Below are 25383 nucleotides of genomic sequence, written 5' to 3'. Positions count from 1 at the left end.
CCCAAGAAGTAAAGCGCAAGTCACAACTGTTCCCATGGGACGGTTCTGAAGACTTCTCCCGTGACAGACGCAAAGAACAAACGCATCTCCGCTCGGAAGAAAAACGGAGCTGATAATCCTACCACCCTCCAGCAATTTAACGACACCCTCTTTCTTTCATCATTCCATCTGAAGTTTGTTTATACAAAATTGGGTTCGTTTAATTAATGGTAGCAAAAGTAATGGGATGGGAGCTCAAAAGAGCATCCATGCCGGCAAAGGTTAGTTCCCCCTTCATTACCTTCTCGGAGATGCATGGAAGATGGAGACTATGCAGGCATTTCTACAAATAGGTCTTAAAAGAAATTAGTTTTCTGGTAATATTTGTGGTTGTGGTTGTGGTTGTTCTCACGCCATTGCCGTTACTCTGCAGCCAAGATAGACGTAAATGTGGATTTCACTCACAAGCTATGTACAGCTTTATTGCTTCCTCCTTTCAGGTTTTCGTTTACTTCTCTTTGCTTAAATCCCGTAGTTGTATACAACTCATATTTGGTTATGAATTTTTTTTTGGTAATCTATTTGGTTATGATTCTCAGACCTTCTTATTCTTATGAATGTGGGCTCTTATTGTCAGGGATTCTAGCCATCCGTTTTCTCAGATTATCGGAAGGTACTGTATTGGATTCTGTTATTTTTCGATTTCCAGGAGAAACTAGGTTTCTGGGTTCATGTTCTTTTGAAGAGTTCCCTTACCGAATGTGATGGGTACATATCTTTCTACGTATTGTAGTCTTTGTATCAAACACCCCAGTTTGTTTGGCGGAAGTGAGAAGCTTGACGTGTCTGTAGATAAGGGACTGTATGATTCCAATGTCTTGATAGCTTTCAGAAGGCCGAGACCCCAGGGTGTCGCCCAGCAGTCTTTCATTGTGCAGGTATGGCTTGTTATTTTTTTAATTGCAAACACAAATTTATTTTATTTCTGTCAGAGGAATTTGGGTTACATAGGAACTTCCTGAATCATGTCTGCACAAATTGATAACTCAATCGGTTGATGTTGAGGATAATTCAGTTATAGGAATGATAGTAAAGTTGACAGTACAACGTTGGTAACTTAGAAAGTGTTTTGATTCCCCCTACCTCAGCACTCAATATCTCCCGAGATTGGAGTCCATGGGTTACCAGTCGACAATTTCTCCCGTTCAGGAAGTGGTGGTGTCAACTTGTGCCGCTTGTCAGCTGGAGTTGAGCTAAATGAACCTGCAAGTTCAAATTGGACCAGCACCACCAGCATAAAATTTGAGGTGGGTATCACTTTTTAGGATATCAAGGACTATTATGCTCCCTCACCCTCCTTATTCTCTGGATTCAGTAGCTAAGGAAACTGACTTATCCATTGTATTTTGTAATAGCATGTCAGACCAGTTAATGATGATGGCCGCTTCATAAGCAGAGACCTTGATGGGTTTCCTGTGACCTGCAGGTGATTGGTTTTCATGAATAGATAAACTTGAGGCATCATGAATGGCTTATGTATTGATTTTTTGGGATCAATTTAAAGCCTGCTGATTTTCGATTTGTGGAAATGCTTCTTGTGCAGTGGCACAACACACGACAGTATGGTGGTTCTGAAGCAGGAATCTCATTATGTGAAGGCCAATGATCATAGTTTCTCACAAGTAAACTGCCCTACTTTCTGGTCTGAGTATCTATGTTCTATTAGGAAACCTGAGGAGACTATCTTATACTTAACAAGTGTATTTATGTATCTTTTAGTTAAAACTTCAAATAGAACAAGGTATTCCCGTTCTATCCAAGTGGCTGATCTTCAACAGATTCAAATTTGTTGCATCAAAGGGGGTTAAACTTGGGCCTACATTTTTCTTGGCAAGGTGAAGGAGCTTTATTTGGTGTATTGAAGAGAAGATAACTTTTGCCTTCCTTTTTAGTCCTCCTCTGGCACTGGTCTTACCTTTTATCTTACAGCCTCACAGGTGGTTCCATTGTAGGGGACATGGCACCTTACCAAGCATTTGCAATTGGCGGTCTTGGTAGTGTTCGAGGATATGGTGAGGGTGCTGTAGGATCTGGGAGATCATGTCTCATCGTGAACAATGAATTAACATTCCCTATGGTATGATATAAGTTGGTCCTTGTGTTTCACTAGCTAGCATAGAAAGTTTTCTTCCTATTGAGTTGTATATCTATGGTCCTGGTATTCCTATCTGATTTCCATCCAAGCATTGTAGGTTGTCTTGCTCATATCTTGCTAAAGCAATGTTGAGAATTCCTGTTGTTGACATATGAAGTTGCTTCCTTGAGGCATTATCTGATATCATTGAACTTGGTAATCATGCATTCACTTGCATTGTGCAGCTAGCAATTTTGGTTATTTGGTAGTATTACTGTTCATGTTATTCTATGAAGTGCCACAGTTAGGAATATTTCTGGGGTGATAATACCTGAATTGTAGCTGTTCTCGGAAAATTTATATTATGCTTACATGGTTGTTGTCTTTGAGTTATCTGTATTTATGCTTAGAGTTGCCCAATTGCAAATTCCTATGGTCACCTCCCCAATCCCTCATAAAAAGACAATATATTAAATAAAATAACCTCTGATTATCGTGGTTTCAAAAGTGGGATTGGATAATTAGAAATGAGCTATTTGAATTGTAATTGTAACCCCCAACTCTGGTTGTTCCTGATTCTCAACAAGACAAATGGTAATGACCCAAAAAAAAAAAAAGAAAAAAAAAAGAAAAGAGCAGAGCTCTTGTTTAGTAGTCATTATTTCCTTCCTTTGGTTTACAGAAGTGCAGAAAGTGAAGTAAGGTTACCTCTTACAGTGAGACCTTAAAGGATTTAGGCCAATGACTTCAAATATCTAAGATCTTAGAAAATCAATACACTCATCTCCCAATCTAGAATTTGGCATTTCCTGATGGTTCCTGGCTGATGCAAATCAGGATTGAATAGGAACGAACGGAGTCTAAACCCTGTGCTGGGCCTGACTTTTATAATCTTGCATATTATTCTAGCCTGACCAATATGTAATATGCTGTGCTGAACCATATAAAGAAATATGAATAACAAAGAATGCATCTGGTTATGGGTTTTCTATACGCTGTAAGCATGTAAGTAATGCCTTGGTGCTCCTGTAGAGCAAATGCCTCACATGTCATGATTTGCTGGACGGAGCAGTGGGTGTTATCATGGATAACATATAAATTCCTTCCTTACCCAATTGTGGGCAAAAGGAAATTAATACTTTACAGGATTATGGCTCCTCATGTTAGAATCCCTTAGAATCTACTGGTGGTAACATTGCTAGGTGCTTCTAAACTCTCAAGACATTTCAAATGTTCGTACAAAACCCTGACTTCATATATTGCTGAAATGGAGTACCAAGTGATTCACTGACTTCATGCTTGGCTTGAGATTTGAATATCTTTTTTTTCAAAGGAAGCCCACGTAGGATATACATTCTTTCTTGATGGGATTTTAGTTTTTGAAGTCCAACATTCCTTCTTAAAATCTTATGGTAGGTCCCAATTACATGATAAACTTCATGTATGTTACTTCAATACTTTGGAATATGATAGATCCTAAAGGCTTCGCTTTTTTTTATTATTTTATTGAGGATGGTTTTGAGACTTGAGACACAAGAATATTCAGGTTTTGGGTGTTAGGTTGGAAGATTAGATTCATCAACCCTGTTCTTAAGGGAAAATAATTCTATATTTTTGTTGGGATGGGAGTCACATATGCAATGAATAAGTACTACATCCTTTTTGTTTGCATTCTCCTCCATCCTTCCTCTTTTAAGGAGTGGGAGAGGTTAAAAGCAATCCTCCATCCTTCCTATTTGAAGGTGTGGTAAAGGTTAAAAGCAACCCTCCATCCTTCCTCTTTTAAGGAGTGGGAGAGGTTGAAAGCAACTTCTAAGCCAAGGATGGGATCAAGACTTTGCAATTGCATTTCACATCAACCCTCACCTAGAGCTTCCATTATTGATACACCAACAGCAGTATTTGACTCTCTCTCTCTTGCTCTCATACTTCTCTTTTCCTGGGGAAATCTTTTCTCTTAAATAGAATTTCTTAACAACTGGCGAGATAGAGATTTGTCCTTTAAGTTGAATATTGTGTTGTATCATACATTGAAACTCCTATGTCTTAATATTGGGATATTGTTAATGCAGACAGGATGATGTAAGCAAGCCCACCCCCTCTGGCCGAACCAGCAAAATGGGCCCTAGATGCAAATCCATTGGTGCACCAAGTGTGCTGCCCAAACCCTACCAGGGGTAGTTTGGTCATTTTCTGACTTATTTTGGTTCTTAATCTAGTCCAGTAATTTTTGTTATATTTTTGTGAGTCCAGTTTTAGAATGTTCCTATTTCTTGAAAGCTTTGGCAAAACTATAATACGCCCTTTCGTTAACAGAAGCATAGACTTTGGAGAAATCGAATTTCTGGTCAAGTAGCTTCAAGTTTGGAGTAAAATCCTTGTTGCTGGGATAGCCATAAGTGAGAGACCCAACTCTGAAGGCTGCGCTAGCCCAATCCCTTACCTCCTTTCTCTTATATCTTCTCTTCTACCTTCTACTACTGTTGTGTACTCCACATCTCAAAGCAGTATTAATTGAAGATTGCTAGTGGCTCTTCTTCAATCATCAAGGCTGTGCTTTATGTTGCTAGTGTTGCTGTATCTTCCAATCAAACCAAGCTGCTGCTGCTACTTCTTTCAATCTATCCAGGCTGCTACTGTGCCGAGTTTTGGTGGATTACTGCAAGAACAGGATCTCCATCTCTTTTCCTCCACTCACCACAGCCTGTGGGTTTAAGACTACCATCCATCCTACCGTTCTTCATTCATTCCACCTATCCACTCGTGCCACCCATTCATTAGTTGTTTCAACATTCATCCAGATCCCTTGAACCTTCTATTTTCATACCGCCTCCGTTCGACTCGAAACTCTCATATTGGAGTCAAACTTGCAGCAAGTTTTCATCACTACAGGTACACCATTAGATCCAATCCTAAGAGCATTCCACTTATTTGGTCTGCTGATTCATGGTTATTAATATAGGAACTGCTTCCATGTCTTCTCATTGCACCACCAGAATATGGAAAAACTTCCAGCATATCTTCCCTGTTTTACAAGCAACATTTGACCTGACTTTGGTGCCTTTCTGCTGGCGGTTTCATATTCATTCACTAGGTCGCTAATTCTTATTTTTGCTTCTATTTTGGTTTTGTGCCTGAGTTTTCCCACTAAGTTGTTTGTGCTTGAACAATGTATGTAGGACTGCTACCATTGGGTTTACAGTCTCACATTACAAGGATTTCTAGCTCAGTCAACCGTGATTTCTTCCTAGTTGACAAACATATTTGTATCACATGGAAGGATGAGATGGGAATTCTGATGGATATTTAGGAAACATCTGTTATGGGTCAGATTTGAGACCCACATTCAGTCATTCTCCATGTAGGTTCCATGCATTCTGTCTGTCACCCTATGCATCCTCTTGGTTTCCAGATATTCTTGTTTGGGCTGAAACCTGATATGTGAGGGGACCATGGGGTAAATAGTTCTTGCCAGTCAAGGATTCACATGGAGATATGACCATCTGCATAGAGAATATTCTACCCACTTTTAACACTCCTAGAACTATGAAACAGGTGGCCCTTCAAGTTTCTGAAGAAATGTTTAAGAAACCTAAGAAACCTGATGAAATATATAAATCAATCATCATGGTGTCTAGGCAAACGACATTAAGGCAGCATCACCAAATGCCACCTGGCTGAACAAGGTGTGGAGCAAGAATTGTCAGGACCCCTAGACAACATCTTGACAACTATGATGTATATCGAATCCGGGTTGACTCAATGAAGTAATCCGGGAAAGGGTGTTTCTTATTCATGTTTTTCCCCAATAGGTCTGTAAGGAAACATAAAAGAAAGTTTAAATTAAAAAGATTAAGGTTCTGAACTACCCTAGACACCTAATTACTAAATCTAGGACTTCCTTTTCAACTATTTCAAGCATTAACAGATGACAGATTGAAATAAATTTGACACCAAAAAACGTGGATACTAATTATGATCCTGTAGGCTTTATATTCAGCCCATTAGAAATTAGGCCCAATGTTATCCCATGCCTAACAACCCTTCGTAGAGGTTCTCCTGCATCACTTGTTCTCTTCTAAACCTTGTTGAAAGGACATGGTGTGGTTTGGTGGGTCCTATGTAAAGCTGACCTTAGTCTATGTTCTCTGATTAAAGTACAGTGAGACACTGCCCAAAGATGTGGGATAGCTGTGTATTGGTTGCAGGCTTGTTTTGGATTATCACATTTGATATTTTCCTTTCATTGACCACCTTAATCTGGGAAAAATTATCCATTTGGTGGTGCGATGTGCAGGTTTTTACCTTCCCTTTTTTTTATTTTATTTTATTTTATTTTTTTGGGGGGGGGGGTTTGGTTGGTTGGGTTTTGTTTTTGGGGCCTGCCCTGGGGGGGGGGTGTCCAGACCTTTTCACTTAACCCTAGCAGTATGCCTGTGGTTATCCAATGTTTGCTTCCAGATTTTATTTAATGTGATGATTTTTCAATTATACTTCTTAGGTTGAATTTGTTCTTGGGATAAAAACCATGTGAAAGAGGAAAAAAGTTATAGTAAAATCCATTTTGCTATTTTTAGAAAATTTCATTTTATGGTTTTACCCAGATGCAAATAGAGCCTTACAGAATATCAGCTTTTTTGCTGATGTGTTGGTTTTATTATTCACTGTGGAAAAAAGTTTGTACCTTATGCACAAGGCTCCCACATTTAGCAGGTTTTGGGGAGGGTCAGATGTATGCAGCCTTACCCTTGATTCCAAAGTGACTGTTTCCAGGAGTTGAACTGGTTACCAAGTGTTCAGCATATGTTGATTTTAGTTTTCACTATTAGTTGTAAGATAATAATATATGCATTTACATGAAAAACCATTCAGCTTTATCCCATCTAAATGAGGTTGGCTACATACATCCTTGCCTTTCAATTAGCTCTATCCAAGTTGCCATGCCTGTATTTCCTCATCACTTCACCTAGAGTCATTTTAGGCTACTTAGCTCCTTTGGCTCCTTTAATCTTAGTTAAGTCACTCCTTTGTACTGGAGCATTAAAAGTTTGGAGCAAATGACTGACACTCCCCAAGTTGTACCTTTTACTCGTTGGTGCCCATTTTAAGTTTAAAATATACAAGTCCCCTTTTCTGCTTGAACTGTTAGTATTAGAGACGAGTTACACCTTTTAAATTTTTTTGGATGAATAAATAATCAATTAAAGAAACGAAAAAAAAAACAAACTACAGAGGACAAAGGGCCAGGATCAAATGGGTGAGAGGAATTGGGAGTTGAGCCCTCAGGAAACAACAATGAGCTTGTTCTTTGGGGAATCAACAATCGGGGGAAGGGAAAAAGAAGAAATCCTAGAAGATACATCAAAGCATATAGCATTCCAGATAGTGTCGATAGAGCGGGATTTGGAGTTCCAGCGTCTGAGATTATGCTCCCACCACAGATGGTGGAATGTGGCACCAAAGACGAGCCTACCAATCCGATCACAAATAGAGGTACCTGGAAATTTACTCAGAATCCAAGACTAGTCACGGGCAAACCCAAAGGAGCGACGGGAGCGTGGCCAAATGTAGCTAGGGGCTTTTCTCCAAAGAGCACTGGATAAAGGGCAAGAAAAGAACAAATGCTCAGTACCATTCTAGCAAATGATGCAATTCGGGTTCACAAGGATGTGGCGGGAAATAAGGAATGACTAGGTTGGCTGGGCTAAGTTTAGGGCTCTCCAAAGAGTGAGAGAGTGACGGGGTAAATGACCTTTAAACCAAACCAAGGGGGGCCAGGGGGAAGCGGAGGGGGAGAGAATTCTAGACTTGTGTGAGACTATGATGCGGGGAAGGAACCCATGTACCACTAGAGATGAACTCCGAGAGAAGGGTAGATTTGGGAATACGAGTCTCATAGATTGTGCGAGGGGAAAGAGCGTGAGAAGAATACCCATCGGATGCCATGGATCCAGCCATAAAGAAGTAGAGGAACCGGAAGAGATATGGGTGGTAATGGCAGTGAGGGTTCGAGGACAAAGAAGGAGGAGCTTCCTCCAAGTCTTGGAGGGATTAGGGGGGATAGAGGCAGTCCAGAAAGAGTTAGATTTAAGAAGGTAAGAATGGACCCACTTGACCCAGATAGAATCATTTTGAGTGACAATTTTCCAAATGAGTTTGAGCATAGCAGCGGAATTAACTTCTTGGATCCGACGAATTCCTAGGCCTCCTTAATATTTGGGCCGACAAACGTTGGATCAACTTATAGGGCGAAGGAATTGCGTAGATTCCTGGCCCTTCCAAAGAAAGGCACAAAAGAGAGATTCCGTAGCAGATGAGATGGCCTTGGGTATCGGGAAAATGCCACACCAATAAAGGTAGGAAGGTTGGAGCACAGATCGAATGAGTTCAACCCTACTGGCGAAGGAGAGAAGCTGGCTTTTCCAAAATTGGAGACTTGCGGATGTGATCTAACATAGGGGAACAATGATGATGAGAGAGTTTACCTGGGATGAGAGGGAGACCAAGGTAGATAATAGGGAAGGATCCAGGCTTGAACCCCGAAAGATTCAGGATATTAAAAAGAAGAGAGGCTCAGAAACTCCAATGAGGAAAATAGTAGATTTATCAAGATTGACCTTAAGGCCAGAGATAGACTCGAAGAAGGAAAGGGCAGAGGTGATGGAGTTAAGGTCGGCTTTTGAGAAAATCATGAGATCATCGGCAAAGGTGAGATGAGTGAGATTAAGGGTTTTGCACTTGGGAATGGGAGAAATCAGGAGTTGATCAGTCTTAGCTTGTAGGAGACGAGATAGGACTGCCAAAGCTAGAGAGAAAAGAGAAGGAGAGAGGAGACAATCTTGGTGAATGCCGACACTAAAGGGAAAGAAGCCTGCTTGCGAACCATTGGTAATAACTGAAAAGAATGGGGTGGAGATGCAGACTTCAATCCAATGGAAGAAGGAAGGAGGGAATCTCATGGCAAAAAGAACATCACTAGTAAAATCCCAACGGACAAAGTCGAAAGCTTTGTGGAGATCCACATTGAGGAGAGCTGCAGGGGAGTGGGAAGATCTTTCGAACCCCCTTACAATCTCTGCACAAAAGGGAATATTATCCGCAATGCTACGATCCGAGATGAAGGCTGTTTGGTTTGCACTAACTAGGTTAGGCATAATCTTTTTGAGCCGATTCGCTAGGATTTTAGAGATGAACTTGTAGAGGAGATTACAAAGGGAGATGGGGCGAAAATTAGAAAGGGAGGACGCCCCAGCCTTTTTGGGGATGAGACAAAGAAAAGTTTGGTTGATGGAAGAGAGCTGAGACAGATTGAGGAAGAAGTTGCGGACATCTCTGATAAGATCATCTTCTATGAGTTCCCAGGTATTGGAGAAAAAACCCATACTAAAACCATCAGGGCCGGGGGCTCGATTTGATTTGTGGGAACGGATGGCCTGAATGATCTCATAATGGGACGGGATAGAGAAAAGAGAGGGGAAAGATTGAGGGCTAACAAATTTGTTGATCAGGCCAGGGGGAGAGCGGGACGCGGCGGGAGAGAGGAGCGAGGGGGAGAGAGGAGATTTGAGAAGTAAGAGACAACCTCGGTTTTGATACCCGGAGGGTCATAAAATCCACACTCCATTGCTAGAGAGGAGAGCAGGAATGGAGTTAAGATTATTTCGCTCTTTAAGGGAGCGATGAAAGAAAGTGGTATTGGAGTCCCCAAGTTGGAGCCATTTGATCCTGGCTTTTTGGCGGAGGAAGCTCTCTTCAATAGAGACAAGGGAAAAAAGCTCAGAAGAAAGGTTCCTCTCACTTTCCGCAAGCAAAGGATTGAGTGGGTCACTTTGGAGGAGGACCTGGGTTTGCAAGAGATTTGAACTGCCATCAGAAACCCTAGAGGAAATGTTTCCAAAGGTGGAATGGTTCTAATGACCAAGAGCTTCCTTAGTATTCCCAAGCCGGCGAGCAAAGCCAATTAGGGGAAGAGAGTGGCAATGAACAAGCTTAAAGCTTCTCCCAGGCTTCCTTAACAGTGGGCAAGAAAGAAAAGTTGGAGATCCACGTATCAAAGAACTTGAAAGGCTTAGGATCGAAAGAAGAGAGGGGGTAAATATGGAAAAGGCAGGGAGAATGATCCGAAAGACACGCAGGGGAAAATGAGGCACGGGAATCCGGGAAAGTGGAGAGCCAATGGTGGTTGACAAGGAAACGGTCAAGTTTTGAGGCAATCCTATCCTCACCAATACAACGGTTATGCCAAGATAGAGAGTGGCCCGACCACCGAAGATCAGTGATACAATAGTCATTGAGACGAGTTAAAATTCTCAACTGCAGTTGGATTAGATGGACGCCCACCCACCCTCTCATGGAGAATCGAACAACATTAAAATCCCCTCCCACACCCCAGGGATGATTAACATGGGAAGAGGAAAAGGAATGAATGGAGTCCCATAGAGGCACATGCTCAGAAGCCCGATTAAAGCCGTAGACTGGTGAGAAAAAAGGTTAAACTGGAATTTGAAGGGGAAATAGAGAGGTGCATGAATTGGGGAGAATAATCGATGAGGGAAATATTGAGGGAGGAGGGGTTCCAAAAAATCCAGATTCTACCCTTAGGACAATGGGAATAATTGGAAAGAAATGACCAAGATGGGGCTAAGAAACTAGGAATCCGATGGGAATTCTCAACTTGGACATGAGTCTTAAGGAGGGCATAAAAGTTGGCTTTTGAATCCAAGAGAAATTTCTTGACTTCGCTCTGCTTAGCAATTGCATTCAGACCTCTAACATTCCACACAATAGAATCAGACATAAATACTACCGGGGGGGGGGGGACACTAGCAATTAAAATTGGGGTCAAGAGAGGCATTTTGGTGGGGCGAGCTTGAAGAAATAGTCTCACGCAGTGGGGAATTCTAAGGGGAAGGGGTTTCAAAGATGTTTGGGGCAATGGAAGAGGCTGAGTTGGGAGATGATGGTTCAATTGAAGGAGATGAAGGTTGGCTAGCAGAAAGCGGGTTAGTGGGGTGATGGGTTAAAGGAGGATAATTTGGGAGGGCCAAATGATTTAAGGCTTCAAGGCTAGGGGTTTTAATTCTGGAATGGACCGAGGACAAAGGAGCATTTGGGGAAGTGAGCTTAGCTTTAGAGTGCAAAGACCTTTTGGACCGAGGCCTATAGTTCAAAGGCCCAAAAGAAGAGGTAATGGTTGCGATGGGCTTTGGCCCATTAGTGACGAGTGGAATGCTGAGGGAAATAGGGGTATGGCTGTGCGATACTGAAGAATGGTTAAAAGCGGTCCCCAGGTGGATAAGGGATGGGGTATTAGAGGTGGGCCCCAGCTGGAGATATGGCGAGGGCAAAAGCGATTTAGGGGAAGCGTGAGGGTTAGGGTAAGCAGGCTTTGGGAGATTGCAGGACGAGAACCAATTACCTTTACCAATCGGTCAATAGGACGAGAACCAATTACCTTTACCAATCAAGTCTTGGGCTCGGTGGTAGCAACAACATCGTAGGCAAGGGCAAAGTCGGCAGACATCTCAGGAGCTTCGGAATCTTCATCCGCAAAGTAACAATCAGGAATTGCAGGCTTTTTCGAGTGGTCATCGTCAGGAGGGTTGACGAAATCCGAAGCAGTGATTAGAGAATCATGTATGGTAACGGCTTTATTACACCTTTTAAATTGGTTAGGATTAAAGATGAAAAGACTATAATACCCCCATTTTCTTGTTTCTCAAGTGACCTTGTCTGAATAGTGAAACCTGAAATACGAACCTGGTGGTGTTCTATGAATTTCTTGATTCTATAAGTCACAACAAAGATCAATCCAGGTTTGAGCTTTGGATATTTAATTACTTTATGGAAGTAAAGTTGTATCCATGTATGAAAATGAAAACAAAGGGATTGAAGCAAGTGATCATGATTTGATTAAGGGGGATTGATCTCAATTCTTCAGCCATTTACTTCCTCCTCTTTGTTTTTTTTGTTATCTTCTTTGATTGCTCGAACCAAAATCCCTAATGCAATGTGGAACGAATAATCTAAACAAAGATGAATAAGAAATAAGAGACGATAAACCCAGATTTGGGAATCTAATCCCTTATGGTTCAACGATCGGCAAATCCCCCAGCAAATTGTTTTGCAGGTTGCAAAGAAAGCGAATCGAGAAGAGAGATTCAGTAACCCATCTTCCCATCTAGGGTATCATTTGCTATTCTGTTTCTTAAAATTCTCTACAGAGTGATTTCAAAATTCTCTTTGTTGAAGTATATGCAAGTTTGGACTATTTTACTTTTCATGTTATTGTTCACGTGAACAGTAAAACTGTGTTACTATTCACGTGAACAGTAAAAACTGCATAGTTTCTATTTCTAATGTAGGAGTGTTGCTACATAAGTTTTGGGAGTTTTTAGAAAGCATAATTTCTATTTTGGTGGTAGTTTCTATTTTCATAATTTTCTATTTTAGAAGCTAGGAAGTTACTAAAGTTGTAATTTTTTGTTTCCTTTTTCTAGAGGACAATTACTTGTCTCTCAAGTTGTATTAGATTCATTAGAAGCTATAAATAAAAGGGCTCTGTGATTCTAGACTCTTAAGCAAGAATCACAGGCCTCTTCTACTTGTTCTTCATCTCTCTTCTCTTCTTCTTCTTCTCTCTTTTCTTTGTTCTAGTTCAGCTGTTGTTTTGATTATTTAATGCTTGTTTTCTAACATGGCATCAGAGCAAGTTTAATCAACCTAGGGACTGTTTTCTCTCTCTTGGCTGCCTAGTTTTTTTTCCTTTTTCTTATCTAGGGTAGCCCCAACCTTCGCTACAGTAATTGTGCATGGCTGTCCTTCTTCTTTAACTTTTGAAGCACCAAGTATCTATGTATTAATACTACAAAAATGCCCTAAGCTTTCTGGGGATATGTCTACCTATTTGATTCAACTGAGGCTGCTACTAGCCTACTACCCCTTTTTTTGGTGTGCAAATCTGAAGTTCAATCTGCACTATACTGATGTCTTGGGATTCTTCTTGATTCTTGCAAAGATATGCCCATAATTCGGATTGCAAGACCTAAGTATTGTCTTCCATTGTTTGTGCTATAAGTTTAGTTGCAAGTCGTATATTAGTACCCCTGTTTCATTGAATTTCTCTCTTTTGAAAAATTCTGCTGCTACCTTCTTGCTTTACTACTTCTTCCGTTGTTTATTTCAGAATCAAGTTTAGCCTGCTTTTTATCTAATACTTCTACAAAGACCCAGAGGACTATTTTTCCTTCATATCGAGATCTGTTAGAGTTTCAAATCTAGCAGAAGTTTGCTGCTATGGTCCGAGATCTGATATTATCTGCTCCTGCAGCAACTGTTATTGCACTTCTTCCGAGTGGATTGCTGCAACGACTACTGCAATTTTGAGATTCCAAGCTGGTTCAATATATATATTTTTTCCTGATCTAATTTGCTCCTGCCTAGAGGGTTGCGGTGGTCCAGAATTTTTTTCCCCCCTTGGTGCACAAGACTTTGTCCTGTGAGATGATTTTCTGCTGCTTGATCAACTTTATTGGTGAATAATACACTGCTCATCATTAATTGTCCACGTGTAATGCTACACGTGAGGGGGAGAATGGTACCTTATTCTATATTTACTCAAGATGTGCTGATGGATATTATTTGTGAAGATCTTTGTCCTCAACTTATGGCATTCTACAACGATATCATTACATGTCTTTACCCATATTGTCTTTTACCTTACCTACTTGGTCCGCAGTAACCCATACTGTCTTTTACCTTATCTATTTGGTCCACAGTAACTCATACTGTCTTTTACCTAATTACTTGGTCCGTAATAACCTATACTACCTTACCTACTTGGTCCACAGTAACTATACTGTGTTTTACCTACCTACTTGGTCCACAATAATCAATATTGCCTTTTACCTACCCATACTTTACCTATTACTTGCCTTCTTGCGAAGCATTTATTTGGACTTTGGAGTTACAATTTTGAAGATTTAGTGTGGATATTTCTCCTTACTACTGGCATTATATGGATAGTGTTTTTGATCTTGCTATACTTATGGACTTTGTTCGTCTTCAACATCGTCGATTGTTCTCAATATTGGATGGTACTATTGACATGAAGAATTAAAGTTTTTTTAAGTTGGTGTTGATTATCTCCTGGGTGAAGTTTTCTCAGTGTTTATCGACATCTACCATTGCTACACGATTCAAGATTAGTGCTACCTTTCAAGTTTATTCTTATTGTGCAAGCTGAAGTTTTCTTTGTGTACACTCCAGCTTAAGGGGAAGTGTTGAAGTATATGCAAGTTTGGACTATTTTACTGTTCATGTTACTGTTCACATGAACAGTAAAACTGTGTTACTATTCACGTGAACAGTAAAAACTGCATAGTTTCTATTTCTAATGTAGGAGTCTTGCTACATAAGTTTTGGGAGTTTTTAGAAAGCATAATTTCTATTTTGGTGGTAGTTTCTATTTTCAGAATTTTCTATTTTAGGAGTTAGGAAGTTACTAAAGTTGTAATTTTTTGTTTCCTTTTTCTAGAGGACAATTACTTGTCTCTCAAGTTGTATTAGATTCATTAGAAGCTATAAATAAAGGGCTTTGTGATTCTAGACTCTTAAGCAACAATCACAGGCCTCTTCTACTTGTTCTTCATCTCTCTTCTCTTCTTCTTCTTCTACTCTCTTTTCTTTGTTCTAGTTCAGCTGTTGTTTTGATTATTTAATGCTTGTTTTCTAACACTCTTGAAGCATGAAAAAGATGATATAGCAATAAAAGAAAAAGAGGGAACTACTATGGGAGTCTTAGGATTGTAGATTTCCTAGGAGGTCCAAAATAGAGATCAAAATCTTGTGTTTGATCAGTTGCATAACTGGAATGTAACAAATTCATTATTGGGTCTGGCCCCATTTGTGATGATTTATTTATGAAGAATGCTGGCAACAATTCTCTTCCTGAGTGAGGCATCTGTTAACACCTTTAAAAGATAATGGTGAAAGAGTGCGCAAACGTAGAAGACTGGTTTGATGTCCGGCTAAGCAGGTTCAATTTCTGCCACCAACCCATTTTCTCCTTTTATCTCACCATCACTGAATCCCAGAACTACCTTCTCTCTGTTTATCTCTTCTCATCCCTTACTTTCTTTGATTGCTTAAAATGAAAACCAAAATTCCAAAACGTTATTGTTTCTCTCCAGTTTAGCAAGTAAAATCAATGGCAGGAAGATGATGAAGGTGATGTAAACCCAGGTTTAGGGTTTGTTAACCAGGACCCTCTTAATAAGAACCAGCACTGATTAGGGTTTATGGAGGCTTTGGCTAGGGATTTTAGGGTTAAACTTTTGAATTGAAAGAACTGCAGAATGCTTGGATCACAGTATTGCTGAAGCTTGAATGAGAAGGAGAAGAACTAAAGTTGCAGAAACAGAAACAATTTTCAGCCGCAGGTCACCCTCCCAGGGATCCCACGACTATACCAGTCTATTCTTCAAAACTTAGTTCATTCAATTAGTCCAATCTGGAAATAACTTACCCTAGAAAGGCTATTTATAGCCTGAAAAAATGACAAAGACTCATACTAGGTTATCCTGACTGTTAGGGTCCCATCAACCATGGTACAACATATTGCTGAATTTCGGAAAAAATTCGCCATTTTTCCCCCGGTTCACCAAATACTGAAATAAAAAAGGCACCGAAAATTGATATTTACTAAAATCGCTGAGAAAATGGCCAGAAGAGGAAGAAAATGAAGAAAACAAAGAAAACCTTCTTCTCCGTCTCATTCACAATTTTTGGATCGAGAAGGGCGAGGAGAGTGAGGAGATGCAGAGTTGTTTTCGGTTTTCACCCTGCACTAAAACAATTTCTATCTCGACTTCAGCTCTGCCTCTTCGTTTTTGGTTGGCATCTCCCCATCAAAATGCAGAGTTGTTGTTAGTTTAACAGTTTCAGCAGTCGAAATCACAAGGGAAACTCTAGCCTCTTCTCACCTATCTCGGCCATGGCTCTGTGCCAGTTTGGTGCCTTCTGTTGGGGATTCAATACAAGACACAGAAGAAAACAGAGAGATTGGCTCTGCGCCTTCTTCTTCGCTGTGAATGCAGTTTATGAGAATTACCTGCTTGTGGGAATTGGTACAAACAAAAAATGATGCTCGGGTTTGATTCTCAGATTCTTTGAAAGCTTAATAGCTGATAAACTTGGGGCATGTATCAGTGAAACTGCTGCTTAAATGTCGGTGAAAGTTAGGCGAAATTTGCCAGTTCTCTAGGTTCACCCCTTGGTGAACCGGCGAATTTCGCCAAACTTTTGTACCTTGATCACAACTTAACTTGGACTCTGAAAAGGTATGTAATTACCATGCGATCTCAGCCCTTGGATCTGAAATCTCACTCAAGTCACCTAATGCTAATTAGGTAACAAACAAATTGAACCCAAAAAGGAAATAACTCTTCCTAATTTAAGTTATCCTTAAAAGTAGGACTTCTTAAACAGGAAACAATGCTTTCCTAAATTAAAACAACTCTATGACTCTTTCCTATTGCAACTTCAAAACAGATAACTTGACTCTCAACACTTCAAAATAAACTAAACTACTGGATTTTGGTCTTTATTATAGCTCAATTCAGGGGTAGAAATTGACCATTCTACTCTTGGGATGGTTTCAACCTCCCTGACTCACAGTTGGGCTTGGGCCCTTTTTTTTTTTTTGGGGGGGGGGGGGTTCCCAACCTTGGATACATCAGAAGGTAGCTGGGTTTCTGTTCTTTGAATGTTTAAGGCTAATAGGGTAATCTTGTGCACTTCTAGCAGTTATTCAGGAGTTATAAGATTTAAAATGACCACTAAAGAGAAAATACTAGCAGACTGAACTGAAGTGTCATTGATTCAGGTCTGGCACCAAATTGGCCAACTTTCCTTTAAAATCAACTTAGGTTTGATAGATATGGGTGTTGGGCCTTTGTTTAGTAGTTTTATGTGGTCATGGGCCAATTCTATGAGCCCATAGGTTTAGTGTTTACTTCAAGTATGAAAATAGGTTTTTATTTTAGTCTAATTGGTTTACTTACGTAAATTCTGTCCAACTTAAGTTATTAGGGCAGAACAGTCTTTTTATGTTAGTTTAAGTTATGTTTGATAAAGCTAAGGATATGATAAAGAATCTAGCAGACTGAACTGAAGTGTCATTGATGCAGGTCTGGCACCAAATTGGCCAACTTCCCTTTAAAATCAACTTAGGTTTGATAGATATGGGTGTTGGGCCTTTGTTTAGTAGGTTTATGCGGTCATGGGCCAATTCTATGAGCCCATAGGTTTAGCGTTTACGTCAAGTATGAAAATAGGTTTTTATTTTAGTCTAATTGGTTTAATCATGTAAATTCTGTCCAACTTAAGTTATAAGGGCAGAACAGTCTTTTTATGTTAGTTTAAGTTATGTTTGATGAAATTAAGGATATAACGAGTCATTTTTTATGTTTAGTTATAAGAGTCCCATTTGAATTTAGATTAGTATGTTGAGCATGACTAGGAAAGTCAGTTTCTAAGTCTTAATTTCAGTAGGACTTCTTATGCAAGGCTATTAATAAAGCCCTGGGCGTGTAACAGGACTGATTTGAGATTAGAATTAATAAAGAGTGTGTTTCTGCTTAAGAGCAAGATGTCAGTTGAGGTTCTCATCAATGGTAAGGGACCTCCATGTGATCAAGTGAGCAACCTAGGGTTTTCTATTTGAGGGGTTCTTCGTTGGCTGTGCTTTCAGCCTGCCTCCACTATTCCATCTCCATTTCAGCCCATTACCAGACTTGTATTAAAAATTCAGGTCAGATCTACTCCAATCTAACTGTTAGATCTATCCCAAACTAATTGTACATCCCTAACCCTAGATCATTAAAACCCTAACTCTAAAACCATAAAACCCTAGTCCTAGGTTCCCAAACCGTAACCCTAAAACTGGGAAACTGTTACCTGAGATCTATTCAAATCCTAACACAAGACCCTTGATACCTAACCCTAATTCCAGCATTCAAAGGGGAACAGACCAGCTTTCGGGTACCTGAAATATTCAGCAATAGGAATCCTAATCTCATAAATCAGATCCGGTTTAAAATTCAGTTCAACCCAAAACTAAGACCTGAACAAGTTCTGGCCGACAACCTTTGAAACCTAATTTGAACCTCAAACTAATGTTGGTTTTGTTAAGATCCTAGGAGAACTGGCCTTCATTCACTTGAGGCTACATCAGTCATCATCTTCATGTCCAACTTGGGGGTGTCTGTTTTTTAAACTTGAAATGGGGTGCTTGTGAGTAAAAGTTACAATTGTGGAGTGTCGCTGTCATTTGTTCTAATATTAACAGGAATTTACTATGTTCGGATAATGAGCAATAAGGAAAAGAACGTCACTAATATCAAATGTTGGACTTCTAAAATTATGATTGGTATGTCTATCTAAGCAGGGAAGTGAATAAATCAACTAGCAACTCATTGTATGATTGTCAAATTCCAATTATGTGTTGGTGAAGTTCCATCAATACTGACATTGACTTGAAACAACTGATAAGAGTTCGACTTAGGAGGTAATACCTAAAACTGACTCTTGTCATAACTGCTTGCCTTTTAAATTATCTGGGTATGGAGCCAAGATCCTGTCAAAGTCGCTTTTCAAAACCTGCCACGCTGGACAGGAAACTGATTTCAGAATAACCATGTTTTCTGTGTCTTCATTTCCAATGGAAAGATTTAAGCCTGAATAAACCATTACCTCCATGCCTCCATTGTTTTCTGTTCTTGATTTTGAGTTCCACTAACCATTGACCTCTCATTTGAGATATCAGAAACAGTCAAGATGTGAGCCATAATATGTTCAAGTTGTAAAGGATTTTTTAATCATTCAATCCTGTAGTATTGAAACTATCAAAAGGTTATCTTTTTAATCGTCTAGTAATTTTGTATATAGTATTATAAATCATCTTATGATTTTGTCCTCCAACTCTTCCAATAAAACTTGTTCCTGGTGTCTTTCTTGTGAACCCAATAACATCTTTATTTGTAAAATATACTTTGGGCTGTATAAACGTGCTAAATCGTAATTTTATTTCTTGTGGTGCTTATTTTGTTCAGAACAAAATTTTGGAAGGTGCTGTTTTCATGGATTGTGGTACGGACCTTTGCTCTGGTCGCCTTGTTCCAGGTCACCTACATGCTCTCATGATTATCTCCTCTGCTTGAGTTCTTACTTGTTATTTATATCTATACCTGCCTGTGTTTGCTAATAGTTTTGTATATGCATTTTGAGCATTCACGTGCCTGGGTAATTGCTTCTGGGTAGGAATTTACTTGGGCAGTTAGGTTCCAGAAACTCAATAAAAACTCCATTTTAATTTGGCTTCAATGGTGATTTGTTTAATCAAGAGGTTACCTGGCTTCCTTTTTCTTTATTTGGAAGAAAGTGAAGAAGGGCTATGGAGAGAGCCGTCTCTTCAGTCACCTGTTCTGCTACATGACTTGATTGGATAGGCTCAAATCTTGTGGCATTTGGCCTCTAGGTCTCTGTTTGCATGTCAAGTTTCAACTTTACAGAGACTGTCAGTGGCAAAATAGAGCTTTGAAGATCCAGGATTATGAGAGACTATGCTGAAGTGATCTTAATAGGGTAGGCTTGCATGACATACAAGTGTGTGCATGGCAAATACATGGGGGTTATGTGGTTAAATTTCATTTGGAACATTGACACGTAGCTCGGTAGCTGGACCCGTCAATCCCTGCTCTATTCATTGTCCGGAGCTGCTACATCACCCTGCAACGTGGCAGAAGTGTAAATGCAAATTATCTGATTGTCTGAGAATTCTTATGCCCAAATACATTCTTTTGAAATTTAGCTCTATGGGTTCAAATAGAAGAGAATGAACCTATGCCGCTTGTGCAATTTTAAGAAGCTCAAAATGTTCTACCTTTAAACAAAATGCAAAGATTTTTATTTCAAAGTATTTTATTTCAATGTGGTCCAAGCTTTTAAGTAGGTGAATGTGCCAATCAAAATCAAATAGATAGACCCCTGCCCACCCTCCCACCTCACCCAATATATATATATATATATATATATATATATATATATATATATATATAAAAAATATAAATAATATATAAAGCAAGGAGTTTGTGTCAGTTTGTGAAGGGTGGGATCAAGCTTAAAACTACTTGTTTCAAGCTGAAAGAATTGGATTTTGTTCAGGTTTTTTGTAGCCAAACCTAAGTAGTTGTGATATGGAGTTTTTGAGCTTAGTTTCTGTTGGTATTATAATTTTTATCATCTATCTGAATTGTTTAGTTTGTATCTCTTAGGCTCCCATTAATTCCGTTGACATTCTTTTTTGATATCAGGAATTTTGTTGAAAGAAAAATGAATTGTTTTACTGAGAGGAAATGCTAAAATTTAGAATGAAACTATCAGTTTTGTTGTGGTTCCTCCTCCCAGAAAAAATGGTTAGCATTAGAGATATTTGGTTTTTTCTTTACATTATCCTTAAAACCTTCATATTCTTCTTGTTTTTATTTTCATCTTTAAGTAGTTAAGAATTTTTGGTTTTTCCAGGCTTAGGCCAAGTAAGTTAGCATATATGTCTCAGCCCTCCTCATAGACCTATCTATTGTAGACTGATTTACAATATTGTTCAGGCTTCTTGAAATTTCAATTGATTGGATGTCTTAGCCCTTTTATTTTCAACTTACCTCTTGTGAGGGTAAAAAGATATCATTGCTGATACTCTGTTTGGTTTCAGGAAATCCTTCTCTTAGGCATGGAAAACCTGGGTTTGGAGTTGGATTCGGATATGGTCTTCGGTTAAAGTCTAACATGGGTCAGTTTCAGGTTGATTATGCCATTAATGCCTTTCAACAGAAGACTCTCTACTTTGGCATCACCAATGTTGTGGGATGAAATTTATCTTGTGTAAAGATATGTCATTGATATTTATGTTCCATTGAATTTGTATATCGTCAAGGACAATCACTTGTAAAAACAATTTTTTGAGAAATGACCTAGAAGGGACCAAAGCATTTATTCATTGAGGCTGAAAAGACCAGACCTGTGGTTTATTTCTCTACAACACTTGTGCCATCTAGATAGCGTTTGTTGATGGGCAAGTTAGCTTTCCTTGGTTTGGGAGATCGAAGCCTCACCAGTCCCTGTTGCAGCACCTCATTTCTTGTAGCTCACACGCCCTCAAATTGTTCTTATGATTGATCATTTCAGCCGACTCGGTTTCGATGCTGTAAAATCTATCTTGAAGTAATGGTCTTGCATATCACCCACAGCCCATATAAATAAGCCCAAAGCACCTTTGGTGGTGACCAGGGATATTGGTTGGAATCCGGAAAAGCAACAATGAATCAATGATGTGGAATTTTATCAAGTCCATCTTTGACAAGGAAATGAACCATTCATTTTCCTTTGGATAAATGACACATGTCCATAATGGAAAAAAATCGTTTTTGCTATGCACATCTCTTTGCTGTGCACTGGAGTCTGGAGTCTTGAGTCCGGATCAGCTACCCCACAACTTCCCAACAACCCCTCAAAAAAAAAAAAAAAAGTTATTCTATTTTTAAGAGTATTGCTTAACCTAAATAACAATAAAGTTATTATCTTATTTATGTTATTCTAATTGGGGGAAAAACTCCTAATGTACATAGCAGTACACTTTTTTATACTAAATAGGTGGCTGAAATTAAAATCTAAATTTTAAAATAAAAATAAAAAAATTCTCAAAAGCCTTGTGGTTACTTTGCTTTTTTAGCCACTATTTGATATATATGTACACTACTGTGCATAGCAGAGAGTTGTGCATAACTGATGATGTTTTTCCATTATAATGTTTGAGTATTTCTTTGGATATATATATATATATATCTTTTGTTCTTACGTAATACAACTCTTTTAATGTATAAATAATATTTTGGCTTTGATATACAAGAGGGTATTCACAAAGATTTAGTAAAATACGATGTGTTGCAATATTTCAATTTAGAAAAAATATGATAACTTAACAAGTATTGCTTAATTAACGAAAGACCAATACTTCATAATACAAGGTCAAGAGTTTAAATCCCCTTCTACCTTAAATTATACGTAAAAAATTAACATTTGAGAATGTAACAAATGTGTGGCATACATTGACCTTGTTAACTTGTAGATTACGAAATCAAAATTTACTAATCTTTAATTTAACTTACAACCTATCCCATAAAACATGCCAATTAAAAATTAAAGACTTCCTATGAATAAGGGCATCAATGGGACCTCCTAGCTTCTCTTCAACACTTCAGTTGGCTTAGGCTCTCTATGTATCATTTTCATCTTTTATTTCTACTTATTTGGTAAAAATCAACAATGAATCATTTTTTTTAAATATAAAATAGTTTGAAAACCGTATATGATATGGAATGATCAAGTGAAGAGTATGTTCGCTCTTCACATATTTTCTACCTCAATTCCTCCGGAGAATAACAAGAAAAATCTGTTCCTAGAGAGTAGAATATGGCTTGCTCCTCTTCTACTTCTCTAAAACAAATAAACAGAAACCCAAATAAAGCATTAAAAACATCCAAAATCCACGGAAACATTCAGATTCTAACAAGAGCGAAGGCTAGGGTTTTTAAGCAGATTACTCTGCTATACATACCTAACTTCACATCAAGATTTTCAGACCAACATCCCTGGACTCACTGTTTTGCTTGCATTACATTTTCTGAAAGAGAATTATGAAAACAAAAAAGAGGATTCGTTTGGGAATGAGCTATCCACCAGAAAATCCTTTTAAGATTAGTTTGGGAAGAAGATAGCTATCCACCAGAAAACATTTTTTCTTGAAAAGGTTAATTCAAAGAAAGAAAAGTAAAATATAGATTCTAAATTTACTCACTCACTGGGAGACAGTGGTCTATGATGGGCTCAATCAATGCATTTTTGTTTGAAATGAAAAATGTGAACCGAGACAGATGGAGGGAGAGATTGAGAGATTTGAGATCTAAAAATATAAAAATAATAAATAAATATTGAGATGAAAAGTTATTTGAGATTATAATAATAATAATAAAGTATTGAGATCGTGGTTTATTGGAAAAGTTGTTTGAGATTTTTTGGAAAAAAGTGATATATAGGGAAGGTGGTTTGAGATTAAAAAAAAGGGAAATAAATATTACCTTTTACTCTTATTTTTATATAAAAAAGATTCTTAGTAAATAAAATGAAAAAAAAAAAAAAAAGAAGAAAAAAAAGAAGAAGGTGGTTTGAGATTGGAATAAAAGAAAAAAAGAAATAATGAAAAAAATATTGTCTTTTACTCTTAATTCTATAAAAAAAATTATTTCTTAGTTTGAGATAGGCTTTGATCATTTAAAATATAAAATAAAATTCTATCAAAAAAAAATTATATATATATATATATATATATATATATATATATATATATATATATATATATATATAAGAGTAAATAATTATTAAAAAAAACTTCAAATTGCCGTTAATAAGAAAAACTATTTGAGAAGAAAAGAATAAAGAAAATAAAAAAGAAAGACTGAGATTGTGGCATGTAGGGAAAGTTGTTTGAGATTTTTTTAAAAAAAATTGATTTATAAGGAAGAAAAAATATTATATTTTACTCTTATTTCTATAAAAACAAAAAAGAAAGACTAAGATATCTTTTACTCTCCTTTTTAATAAATATTTCTTTCTTGATTTTATTTTATGCATTTTAAATAAAAAAAACATATGAAGGGTACCAATAATTTGTAAAAAATAAAATAAAATGACAGATAAATTAATATAAAAAATATGACATTTGATCAAAAGTAAAGGATATAATAGTCAAGTGAAAGATTTGCGAAAAAAGATAAGTATATGCTTTTATAATATAGTGTATATATATAAAGATAAGTATATGCTTTTATAATATAGTGTATATATATATATATATATATGGTAATTAATTAGTTTTCAAATTTTGTGTACATAATTTTTAATATATCTCATTATACTTTGCCTGCAGAATTTCGAACATTCAATAAAACTTGTCAAAACTAAAATTGGATCAGCTCTCAACCAAATACACCAATTACAATAAATACTAATATATGACATTAATTATAAGGTTGTTGGATGTATTATGAAGGCAAATAATATTTTGAATTGTATATAATGTGAAGTAGTGCATTAAATGAACATAATAAAATGTTTAAAATTATGATGTTTATTATAAATGCTAATTATGTGAGACATTTTAAGAGTATATCATTTATTTTTTATTGTTTCTAAGTCATTTTGAACTACTTTGTTCATACACTATGCATGATGTTTATTGGAAAAACTTTAGGGACATTTCAAGATAATTAGCGAAAAGCATAATACCCCAAAACTATGTCAAATTGGCAATGACTTCATTTTTTTTCATTAGGGGCCTGTTTGGTTACATGAATCTATAGATTTAAAATATCTGGATTCATGAATGCGAGATTTATACCCGTTTGGTCGTGAAAATCTCTAGATTCATGAAATCTAGAGATTCGTATTTTTACACTAAAAACGTGAATCTGTAGATTTATGGGTATGGAGTGAAATCCAGAGATTTCATTCCTACTATAAAAATACTAAACATTTGTGCATTCATAAAAATCACTGATGATTCCACATAGTTCATTCCACATATTCGGTTAACCAAACAGTTAATTTTATAAATTAGAACTCCATAGATTTGAAATCTCTAAATATTTGAAATCTCCATATTCATGTAACCAAACAAGCATTATAAACATTGATTTGTTGAAATAAATAGCAAATATACTTTAGTTGTATTGTTCTAGATCTTATAATATAAAATGAATAATTAAAGATAAATAAGATAAAATTAAGGATTCAATATTTTCAGGGACAACATTGTAAAGTAACAATAAATTAATAGTAATGTATGAATTATAAGATTATCTAAGGATGACTTAACGAAATTCGTTAACGGGAGTGTACCATTGTGAAAATTTAAGAAACATCTTTGGTTGTTTTTGTAAAGTTGATATTTTTTTTTGTGTCCATCATTTTTTTCAAATGTTTTGAGGTGTCTCTTAATTTTTTAATTTTTTTAAATAAATAGATTATGCATGATTGAGAATAATAAATATGTTAAGAACCAAAATGTTTGCCGCTATTGTATTTAGTTATTCTATGAATTTAGTTATAATTCAACACAATGATTTTCAATTTTTCTTTGTTTGAATAATATGATTGAC

The 25383-nt window shown here is 37.4% G+C and overlaps 1 protein-coding gene across 2 annotated transcripts; it reads left to right on the top strand.

The window, feature by feature from the left end:
- LOC149028023 (Outer membrane OMP85 family protein) lies at window positions 1-21531 on the top strand. Of its 2 annotated transcripts, XM_089167922.1 has the most exons (11): window positions 1-260; window positions 413-479; window positions 617-652; window positions 773-917; window positions 1128-1286; window positions 1395-1465; window positions 1583-1661; window positions 1759-1874; window positions 1969-2116; window positions 19225-19294; window positions 20883-21531. In XM_089167922.1, the coding sequence occupies exons 1-11, from the start codon at window positions 227-229 to the stop codon at window positions 21038-21040; spliced, it is 1083 nt and encodes a 360-aa protein (XP_089024048.1). In that variant the 5' UTR covers window positions 1-226; the 3' UTR covers window positions 21041-21531. The 2 variants fall into 2 exon arrangements, with proteins under 2 accessions (XP_089024048.1, XP_089024055.1); XM_089167929.1 differs by lacking the exon at window positions 19225-19294 and having other exon boundaries at window positions 20883-21043.
- The last annotated feature ends 3852 nt before the right edge of the window (window positions 21532-25383 follow it).

This window comes from Hakea prostrata, chromosome 1, assembly GCF_041222555.1.
Source record: "Hakea prostrata isolate BN-2017 chromosome 1, UWA_Hpros_2, whole genome shotgun sequence".
Lineage (NCBI taxonomy): Eukaryota > Viridiplantae > Streptophyta > Magnoliopsida > Proteales > Proteaceae > Hakea > Hakea prostrata.
Note: the sequence above shows the minus strand (reverse complement) of the source record. Positions and strands in the feature narration are given on the sequence as shown.

Excerpts from the sequence above, each read along its gene's own strand:
- LOC149028023 (XM_089167922.1), top strand. The coding sequence starts at position 227 with ATGGGAGCTCAAAAGAGCATCCATGCCGGCAAAG. Across the intron at positions 261-412 it reads GAGCATCCATGCCGGCAAAG|CCAAGATAGACGTAAATGTG; the intron begins GTTAGTTCCCCC and ends GTTACTCTGCAG. Across the intron at positions 1,287-1,394 it reads CCACCAGCATAAAATTTGAG|CATGTCAGACCAGTTAATGA; the intron begins GTGGGTATCACT and ends ATTTTGTAATAG.